Source organism: Choloepus didactylus, chromosome 21 (genome assembly GCF_015220235.1).
Source record: "Choloepus didactylus isolate mChoDid1 chromosome 21, mChoDid1.pri, whole genome shotgun sequence".
Lineage (NCBI taxonomy): Eukaryota > Metazoa > Chordata > Mammalia > Pilosa > Megalonychidae > Choloepus > Choloepus didactylus.
In genome coordinates, this window is record NC_051327.1 from 28146466 (window position 1) to 28157750 (window position 11285).

Below are 11285 nucleotides of genomic sequence, written 5' to 3' on the forward strand. Positions count from 1 at the left end.
GACTCGCCCCGAGCCGCGCGTGGGCGGAGCAGCGGGGTCTGCACGCACCTCGGGGTGGAACTGCTGCTCCGTGCGTGAGTGGCAGTACTGGCAGCCGTCCCCACTCTCGCACCGGGAGGGCTCCCCCCACTCGTCACCCTGCTTCACGCTGGGGCACGGTGCAGACCTGCAGGAGAAAGGGGCGTGCTGAGGAGGGGGCACAGCATCCCCAGAGTTGTGGGGCCCACACCATGGGATGCCGGAGGCCAGCGGCCGCGGGCAGGTGGCGCACGCCCCTCTGATTGGTGGCCCTGTCCCCACTTTAAAAATGCGCTGTGCAGCCAAGTTGGGGTGTCCACGTCCAAGTGGAAAGCGTCCTGGAGCCAGGCAGAACATCCTGGGAACCTGGGGGGGCCCAGCTGAGCCAACACCGGGGGAACCCCCAGAAGTGGACAGTGCTGGGCCAGCAGGCCTGGGAAAGACATCCACCACAGCGTCCGGGAGGAAACCGAAGAGCACGCCCTCACGCTTCACCTGCCGTCACATGGGGCTCTGGGGAGCCAGGCGTGCCCGTCGCCGCTCACCAAGCCAAGCTGATGCCAGACAGGGGGTGCAGGAGCCAGCGGGGCCGGGGGCAGAGCGGCCCCTGCCTGAGACATTGTGCAGGTGCATGCTGCCTGGGCTGCCGCTAAGGGGTGGAGGCCGTGAGGTCGCGCCGGGCCCCGGGTGGTGTCCCCACCACCGACTCACCTGTACTGGAACCTCCGGGGGCTCCGTCTGCGGTCCCGGCCGTTGTGGAAGTGCGGGCACGCGTAGCCCTGACGGCAGAGGCGCGGCGGCTTTGGGCACTGCTCGGTCTTGTAGCTGCCCAGCACAAAGTTGGCGTCTGAAAAGGAAGCAGTGGCTGGTGGGAGGAGGATCTGGAAAACCGGCCCTCCTTGGGCCACTGGCTGACCCGCATCTGCCTCCTGTGTTGCGGCGCTCTGACCCTCGGCCCATGAGGCTGACCACCCGCGGAGCAAGGCCAGGCGAGGCCGGCGGGGGGAAGAGAGCCAACACCCCGCAGCCCCAGGTGGAGCCGGGGTTCCACAGGTCGGGATGTGGGGAGAAGGGGCCAGCAGCCGCCACACGCAAACCGCATTCCAAGTCAAAATTTAAGACTATGATAAGATCCGTCCACACCAAATTCAATTTCAGAAAACGTACCGGAAGACAGAAGATGCTAAGCACCGACAGGGCATGGAGGGAACAAGAGCTTTGGGAACAGGAAGGTGTTTTTAAGGATATAAAAGTTACAGAATGTTTGTTCCCAAACGCAGGGCCCCACGTAGACACAGTGACGCGCAGCATGCGGCGACGAGCTCCACAGCGGTGCCCGGAGACACGTGGGGGCGTCCGGAGAGAACAAACGCCGCGAGACTAAGGCAAGGGCCACATCCAGGAAGTACAAGAAGAAGGTGTAATTGTGACCCTTAGAGCTGTCCGAGTCCCTAAACGTTCAAAAATGAATGTTCCTACAATAACAGGCATGCCGCTTCCTCCGTTACGGCAAATGCATCTAAAAATCGGCCTGAGACCCAAATGTGCCCTGACGGGTGAGCAAGTCCCGACGACGGAATGTTGCTCAGAGACAAAAAGGAACGAAGCGTCAGGCCACGGAAGGACGCGGCACCTTCCTGCACGTTGCCCAAGGCAAGGAGCCAGCCTGAAAAGGCCTCTCCCTGCGGGATCCCAAGGACGGGGAGCTCTGGGGGAGGCGACACTGCAGAGACAGTCGGATATCGGGGCTCCCAGGGGGTCGGGGGGTGACGAGGTGGGTCCAGGGGTTTTAGGGGTGACCCCGTCTCAAAGGATGCACCTGTCACAGCCCACAGGCCGCGGAGGGGGCACCGAGGACTCGGCCTCAGGACGATGACACGGCTGCGGCCAGACGGGGGGCTGTGGGGGCAGGGGACGCTGAGCTTCTGTGCACTGTTTCTGCAAACCTAAAACTGCTCTAAAAATGAGTCTATTAATTAAGAAAAATAAAACTACGATGAAAACCGAAAACAAAGACACCATGGCCCGAGAAGGCTGCTCTAAAGGAAGCCCTCAGTGGGGGCTGCTGTGGCCCTGTTTTATCTGTGACACTCAGAAAACAGAAACTGGAAAATCTTCTGCACAAACCAAGGGAGCAGAAGCATTTAAGATAAAGCAGTCTGCTTAGGCACCGTGGGTTAACCAGTACCAAAAACATGCAAAACGCTGCTAGCTCAGCTCCATGTGTCGGGGATTCACCCCCCAAGCCCCAGCCCCTTCAGTGGCGAGTGCAGACGCTAAGTGGGGCGCTGCGAGAGACGGGCTGCAAAACCAGGAACAGGAGGCTCCTGCGGTGTTTCCCAGCAAGACAAGAATTTCCAGAGTGAAACACTAGTTCTCCGGAGCTGGCAAGAGTGGAATTAGGGCAGAATATGACTCCTGGGGATGAATGTGGACCCGGCATCGTGGGACCGAGAGTATCTTCTTGACCAAAAGGGGGGATGTAAAATGAGACGAAATAGTTTCAGTGGCTGAGAGATTCCAAATGGAGTCGAGAGGTCACTCTGGTGGACATTCTTATGCACTATATAGATAACACCTCTTAGGTTTTAATGTATTGGAATAGCTAGAAGTAAATACCTGAAACTACCAAACTCCAACCCAGCAGTCTGGACTCCTGAAGACAATTATATAATAATGTAGATTACAAGGGGTGACAGTGTGATTGTGAAGACCTTGTGGATCACACCCCCTTTATCTAGTGTATGGATGAGTAGAAAAATGGGGATAAAAACTAAAGGACAAATAGGGTGGGATGGGGGGATGATTTGGGTGTTCTTTTTTCACTTTTATTTTTTATTCTTGTTCTGGTTCTTTCTGATGTAAGGAAAATGTTCAGAGATAGATTGTGGTGATGAACGCATAACTATGTTATCATACTGTGGACAGTGGACTGTATACCATGGATGATTGTATGGTGTGAATGTATTTCAATAAAATTGAATTTAATTAAAAAAAAAAAAAGAGTGGAATTGGGGTGCACAGTCCTTGGGAAGCTTTGCGGAGGACTCTTTTGGGTGGTGGCATAAGCAAGCTTTCCCTCCGAGTCTCAGAGGGGGGCCCCGGAGCGGACGGTGTCCCTCGGTGTCCTCCACCCCCAGCCGGCAGCAGCACCCCAGCCGAGGGCCAGTCCACTGCAGCGACACCTGCCCCGGCTCACGCCGGACGGGGTGGGAGGCCCGGGACCCACATGCCCTGGGCCGAGGGGGAGACGGGAAGGAAACCAGGAAGGACGGAGTTCCCACCAAAATCATCACTACACTCCTGTTTTCTCCTTTTGCGCCAATCCATGGGCCCCTCCACCCAGGGAGCCTGATGCCCACTGGTTCCCTGATGCCCGGGGCCAAGCAGCACCCTCTGAGGCTGAAAAAGAACGATGATCACCACGCTTTCAAAGTACGCTGTATGCACATGAAAGCCTGCGCAAAGCAAGTTCAAAGAGACGCCCAAAGAAGAAGAGCTTCGCCTAGAACTTAGCTGCCCCCAGCAATCACTGACGGTCTGGCCAGAACCCAGGCCCCACAGCCCGGGAACATGTGTTTCTGAAAAGTGCCCCCCACTCAGGGATCCTAAAGCCCCTGCTCTGAGAGCCACAGCAGAGAACCACCGCGCGGGGAGGGGCGGGAGCCCACGATCCCTTGGGAGCAGGCGGCAGCGGAAGCCCCAGGCCAGGAGCTGGGCTACGTCCCCCACACAGGGCCGGCCCACCAGTGCCAAGGTTCAGGGCAGGCTCCGGGACCACGTGCCTGGGTTCAAGGAACACGCAACACCTCCCCAGCTGAGGGGGCAAGGAAACCACTCAGCTCGGTGAGCCTCAGTTTCTCCAGTGGTAGGACGGGCTCAGTGAAGGACAGAGACGCACCGTGCAGGTCTGTGGTAAACGGCAGCAGCTATACCCAGCCCCTGGCCCCTCCGAGTCCCAGCGACGGTGGGGGGTTACCTTGCCAGCGGGGGTCCTCGCCCAGCACCTTCTCGATCATGGCCTGGCTGGCCAAGACCCCGGGCTGCAGATCGAGGATGCCGTCCCCTGCGCCAAGCGGGCCGTTGTGTAAGGCTTCCTGAGCCTGCAGCTCCCTAAAATCAAACAGCAAACGGGTTTACAGCTCAGAGACGCATCCAAAGCCCTGCAGGATGAGAAAGTCCTGAAATAAACAGCTTCAGAATCGCTGGGCTCTGTCACTGTACAGAGCCGCCCACGTGTCACCCAAGACGCCAGACACCTGCAGGGCTCCGAAAAGGCGTTCCACAGGCCCCGGGCCCCCTATCCTGGGAAGATGGTCCCATGCAAAGCCCAAGAGCGTTAAGAGCTCGAGGGGATAAACCTCGAGAACATTATGCCGAGTGATTTACGCCAGACCCCGAAGGACAAATATTGTATAATGCCAAAGTCAGAGTTTCCAGAGAAACAGAACCGACAGGAGGTACAATTATAAATACAACAAGATTTATTATAGGAATGGGCTCGCGTGACTATGGGGATGGGCAAGTCTGAATTCCGTAGGGCAGGCTGCAAGCCGAGAACTCCGATGGTTTGCAATGTTTCCCAGGAGAAGCCAGCTGGCTCACACGGAGACGGAAACTTCCTCTGAAGGCTGGAATCATCACTCCTCCTTTTAAGGCCTTCAGCTGCCTGGATGACACTTTTCTCACTGCTGAAGGTGGACTGTGGCTGTCATAAGCCATAGATGCAATCAATTTACTGATGATTTAAATCCACAAAATACTCTCCCAGTAACAACCAGGCCAGCGCTTGCCTGACAGACAACTGGACGCCATCACCCGGTCACGATGACACATGAACTTCACCATCACAGTCCACACCTTGTCAACCTGGCAGCCATACACGTCTCCTTAAACCACAATTAGTCTCTAAATAAAAACAATGATGGTCATTGTTTTGCCTAACAATATTCCACTGTCCTGTGTACAACAAGAAACGCACTAACTTCCCCTCTTAAAAGTGATATCCTATAATGTAAATACTATGACATAAAGTTAATACAACTTATGGTATATGAAGAGGGAATCAGATACAGAAAAAAACAAAGGTATTTGCTTTACAGACAAATACAAACATACTCATAACAAAACGAGGAGGAAATATTCATGCCATCATAGCCCTCGTTTCTATAACTGGTCATGTGGCCGTAGTTCATATTTATCACGACCTTCTTCCACTACCCATTCCATGTTCCCTTTACCCTCAGCAAGCACTTCAGCTGGCCGTGGTTCTTTGCCTGGTGGGGTGACCCAAACCTTCATTCCTGAAGTTTCTTGGCCATTGGTAGTCCTGCCTGGATTGGGTTGTTGCAGTTTTCCATCGACTTGAATCACGGGGCTTGGTAGTACTAAGAGACGCCCCAGGGGATCTCCTGTATGCCAGGAAAACTCTTCTTTACTTCCATTGTGTAGGTGCAGTGCTATTTCCCCTTGATAGTCAGGATCAATCACCCCAGCCAGTACAGTAATCCCCTTACTTGCCTGTTGATTCAGAGGCATAAGAAGCCCAAAGTGGCCAGGTGGCAGCCTTAACTTCCAGTTCAATGGGATTATTGTTGTGTTTCCTGGTGGAAGCACTGCTCCTTTTGGAACCAAGACCTGTAGACCAGCAGAGCTTAAACTTGCAGGGACAGGAAGCAAAAATTTTCCTAGTGGATCACTAGGAGTGATAGTGAGTGATGCCACTCCTGTTTCCACCCCTTGATTTCTGGACCCATGAATCCTGGCTATGGGAGAAACAGCACCATAGAGTGGACGCTGATTCAGAGCATACACAGCCTCCTGGAGAACACTGCCCCAGCCCTGCAAGGTACTGCCACCTAGTTGGTGCTGTAATTGAGTCTTCAATAGGCCATTCCACCGTTCTATCAACCCAGCTGCTTCTGGATGATGGGGAACATGGTAAGACCACAGAATTCCATGAGCATGTGCCCATCCCCTCACTTCATTTGCTGTGAAGTGGGTTCCTTGGTCCGAAGCAATGCTGTGTGGAATACCATGATGGTGGATGAGGCATTCTGTAAGTCCACGGATGGTAGATTTGGCAGAAGCATGTCGTGCAGGGAAGGCAAACCCATGTTCAGAGTATGTGTCTATTCCAGTGAGAACAAATCACTGCCCCTTCCATTATGGAAGTGGTTGAATGTAATCCACCTGCCACCAGGTAGCAGTCTGATCACCCCGAGGAATGGTGCCATATCGGGGACTGAGTGTGGGTCTCTGCTGCTGGCAGATTGGGCACTCAGCAGTGGCTGTGGCCAGGTCAGCCTTGGTGAGTGGAAGTCCATGTTGCTGAGCCCATGCATAACCTCCATCCCTACCACTGTGACCACTTTGTTCATGAGCCCATTGGGCAATGACAGGAGTTGCTGGGGAAAGAGGCTGATTGGTATCCACCAAACGGGTCATTTTATCCACTTGATTATTAAAATCTTCTTCTGCTGAAGTCACCCTCTGATGAGCATTCACAAGGGACACAAATATCTTTATGTTCTTTGCCCACTCAGAAAGGTCTATCCATATACCTCTTCCCCAGACTTCTTTGTCACAAATTTCCCAATGATGTTCCTTTTAAGTCCCTGGCCATCCAGTCAAGCCATTAGCAACAGTCCATGAATCAGTATACAAACGTACCTTGGCCAGTTCTCCTTCCAAGCAAAGTGAATAAACAGGTGCACTGCTTGAAGTTCTGCACACTGGGAAGATCTCCCCTCACCACTGTCCTTCAGGGGCATCCCAGAAAGGGGCTGCAGTGCTGTAGCTGTCCACTTTCGGGTGGTGCCTGCATATCGTGCAGAACCATCTGTAAACCAGGCCCGAGTCTTCTCTTCCTCAGTCAACTGACTGTAAGGAACTCCCCAAGATACCACAGCTCTGTGCTGGGAAAGAGAAGGTTATGTGGCAGGAGTAGGGGCCATGGGCATTTGGGCCACTTCCTCATGTAACTTATTTGTGCCTTCAGGACCCACTTGAGCTCTATCTCGTATATACCATTTCCATTTTATGATGGAGTGCTGCTGTGCAGGCCCAACTTCATGGCTTGGTGGGTCAGATAACACCCAGCTCATGACAGGTAACTCAGGACTCATGGTAACTTGGTGGCCCATGGTTAAGTGTTCTGTCTCTACTAAGGCCCAGGAGCAGGCCAACCAACAGCTGTTTCTCAAAAGGAGAGTAGTTATCTGCAGAGGATGGTAAAGCTTTACTCAAAAATCCTAAGGGTCTGTGTTGTGATTCTCCTATAGGAGCCTGCCAAAGCCTCCAAACAGCATCTCTATTGCCTCTGATACTTCCAGCACCACTGGATCAGCTGGATCATACGGTCCAAGTGGCAGAGCAGATTGCACAGCAGCCTGGACCTGTCACAGAGCCTTCTCTTATTCTGGCCCCCACTAAAGACTAGAAGATTTTCTGCTCTCTCAGTAAATGGGCTGGAGTAGCACACCTAAATGAGGAATATGTTGTCTTCAAAATCCAAAGAGGCCAACTAGGCATCTCTTTTTGGTTGTAGGAGGGGCAGATGCAGTCGCTTACCCTTCACCTTAGAAGGGGTATCTCGACAGGCCCCACACCACTGGACACCTAGAAATTTCACTGAGGTGAAAGGACCCTGCATTTTTGTTGGATTTATCTCCCATCCTCTGACATACAAATGCCTCACCAACAAATCTGGAGTAGATGCTACTTCTTGCTCACTATGTCCAATCAACATGATGTCATCAATATAATGGACCAGTGTGATGTCTTGTGGGAGGAAGAAGATCCCTGTGGACAATATTATGACATAGGGCTGGAGAGTTGATATAACCCTGAGGTAGCACAGTGAATGTAAACTGCTGGCATTGCCAGCTGAATGCAAACTGTTTCTGGTGGTCCTTACTAACAGCTATTGAGAAAAAAGCATTTGCCAGATCCATAGCTGCATACCAGGTACCAGGGGATGTGTTGATTTGCTCAAGTAATGATACCACATCTGGAACAGCAGCTGCAATTGGAGTCACCACCTGGCTAAGCTTACGATAATCCACCGTCATCCGCCAACACCCACCTCTTTTCCGCACAGGCCAAATAGAAAAGCTGAATGGGGATGTGGTTGGAATCACCACCCCTGAATCCTTCAAGTCCTTAATTAAGAGTGGCATTAATCTCTGCAATCCCTCCAGGAATCCAGTATTGCTTCTGGTTTACTATTTTGCTAGGCAGGGAGAGTTCTAGTGGCTTCCACTTGGGCTTTCCCACCATAATAGCCCACATTCCATGAGTCAGGGAACAAATGTGAGGATTCTGCCAGTTGCTGAGTATGTCTATTCCAATTATGCACCCCAGCACTGGGGAAATAACTACAGAATGGGTCCGGGGACCCACCAAACCCTCTATGAGATGGACCTGAGCTAAAACTCCATCGATCACCTGACCTCCATAAGCCCCAATTCTGACTGGTGGACCAAAGTGACGTTTTGGGTCTCCTAGAATTAATGTCACTTCTGAGCCAGTGCCTCATAATCCCCGAAATGTCTGATCATTTCCTTTTCCCCAATGCACAGTTACCCTGGTAAAAGGTCGTCAGTCCCCCTGGGGAAGGCTGGGAGGAAGATTAACAGTATAAATTTTTGGCAGTGTAACAGGGTCCTTTGCCAAGGGTACCCGGCCTTCCCCTCATTCAAGGCGCTCTGGGTCTGTAAATTGTCTCAAGTCTGGGAATTGATTAAGGGGCCGTGACTCTGTTTTTATAATTCAAGTTAGACTTTGTTCACTTTATCTGGAACTCTCCTGTTTGTACAGATAAAACAAGAATTTAGTAGACTGCCCATCAATTTTAATTCTAGGTCTCATGATCTACTAGCCAATGCCATAAGTCTCTGGAAGTCAGATTATTTTGACTGCTGCTTTGAGCCCACTGTTCATATTTATGGTAGCCATGCCCACTTTGTCTTTGGCGATTAACTGCTGCCATGTGGCTTCTGCCGACTCGGGATCTGATTATCCCTATTGTATTTAAGGATTCCAGCTCAGTGACAGCAGTTCTCACAGTAATATCTGACCTACAGAGAAGGGTGATGTGCCGGTTTGGATGTATTATGTCCCCCAAAATGCTATGTTCTTTGAGGCAATCTTGTGGGGACAGACGTGTTAGTGTTGATTAGGTTGGAACCTGTTGATTCAGTGTTTCCATGGAGATGTGACTCAATCAACTGTGGGCGAGACCTTTCATTGGATTATTTCTATGGAGTGTTGCCCCACCCATTCAGTGTGGGTCCTTATTGGATCACCAGAGTACTTTAAAAAGAGCTACACAGGCCTAGATGCAGAGAGCAACTGAGAGTAACATTTTAGAGGAGCTGCAGCTTACATACACATTTTTGAAAATGCAACCCAGAAGCAAGCAGACGCCTAGAGAGGAACGCCCTGGGAAAAAGCCATTTTGAAACCAGAATGCCAGAACAAATGCCAGCCATGTGCCTTCCCAGCTAACAGAGGTTTTCCGGACACCATTGGCCATCCTCCAGTGAAGGTACCCGACTGTTGATGACTTACCTTGGACACTTTATGGCCTTAAGACTGTAACTTTGTAACCAAATAAACCCCCTTTATAAAAGCCAATCCATTTCTGGTATTTTGCAAAAAGACAGACAGCATTAGTAAGCAGGAACAGGCGACAACAGAGCTCTTCAGGGATGATGGAGCTAGTCTCACAAATTTATTCCTCACAGTCCTGGTAAAAGGTGAGTCCTCTGGTCATTCCAGGGGTGTGTGAGCAGGTCTTCCGTGATAAATCCACCCTAATATCCCAATCTCTCTAAGCCTTTGAATCCCCTCCTCTACATTATACCAGGGCAATTCTGGCATTTCAACCTTGGGTAATGTCAGCCACCTTTTGATCCGTGTTTCAGCCAACCACCCAAACAAACTGTTAACGCCCTTTTTACCACTTGAGCTACAATATTGAATGCAGAATCTCTGCTTAGTGGGTCCATATCAAGAAATTCAGCCTGATCCAACTTTATATTCCTTTCACCATTATCCCACACTGTTACTATCCATTCCCACACATACTCCCCTGATTTCTATCTACATAAGTTGGAAAACTCATGCAGTTCTTCTGGAGTGTAACACACCTCCTCGTGGGTCACACTTTGTACCTCACCTTTCAGGGCCTCTAGCCTAACTTCGGTCTGGTTATAGCTCTAGAAGGAAAGAGGAGTGGTAGGATGGGTCACAAGAGCAATCAGCAGTGTCTTGCAAGCCAGCTCCATCAGAGCGTCCCGCTGCAGTCTCATCTGGTGAGACAGGTTCAGTCTCCAGACAGAGGAGTCAGGGCTGTTTCCTCAGGGCAGACTGCTGCAGGTTTATCTGGCAAGACTCAGAAGAATTTGGGATTTCGATGTTCCCACTGCCATCATTTTCAACCCATAAATCCCCATTCCAATTTTCAGGATCCCCTTTCTTTCCAAGCAATGTCCTCACTTTAACAGCAGACACTCTGCAAGGTTGGGAATTTAGTTTACATTGTAGTTCAGCCACTTGTACAAGGAGACTGTGGGTCTGGTTTTCAGGAATCTCAAGTCTGTGGCTACACGAAATAAGATTTTCTTTCAGGGCATAGAAACTTCCATGTCCTTCACGTGGCACTAGAGCTGGTAATTTGAAGCCTTGAGTTGATCCCTTTCTTTAACAATGTGTCCAGTCAATGTCATTATACCTCTTAACTTCACACAACTCTGTTGAGGTGTCAAAGACACTCCCACCCAGGACTGAGAACATCTTCTAGACCAAAAGGGGGATGTGAAATGAAACAAAATAAAGTTTCAGTGGCTGAGAGATTCCAAATGGAGTCGAGAGGTCACTCTGGTGGACATTCTTACGCACTATATAGATAACCCTTTTTAGGATTTAATACACTGGAATAGCCAGAAGTAAATTCCTGGAACTACCAAACTCAAGCCCAGGAGCCTTGACTCTTGAAGATGACTGTATAACAATGTAGCTTACAAGGGGGGACAGTGTGATTGTGAGAACCTTGTGGATTGCATTCCCTTTATCCAGTATATGGATGGATGAGTAGAAAAATGGGGACAAAAACTAAACAAAAAATAGGGTAGGGGGGTGTTTTAGGTGTTCTTTACTTTTATTTTTATTCTTCTTCCGGTACAATGAAAATGTTCAAAAAATAGATTGGGGTGATGAATGCACAACTATAGGATGGTACTGTGAACAACTGATTGTACACT

General features: G+C 50.7%; 1 protein-coding gene across 7 annotated transcripts in view; it reads right to left on the minus strand.

Moving 5' to 3' along the window:
- Window positions 1-11285, minus strand: part of UNKL (unk like zinc finger) — a 61228-nt gene that overhangs the window by 28412 nt on the left and 21531 nt on the right. For all 7 annotated transcript variants that reach the window (XM_037815446.1, XM_037815444.1, XM_037815445.1 and 4 more), the window contains 3 exons: window positions 3998-4131; window positions 730-865; window positions 49-166 (listed from right to left, as the gene is read on the minus strand). In XM_037815446.1, the coding sequence (XP_037671374.1) occupies window positions 49-166; window positions 730-865; window positions 3998-4131 (388 nt within the window). The remainder of the gene's footprint in view (window positions 1-48; window positions 167-729; window positions 866-3997; window positions 4132-11285) is intronic.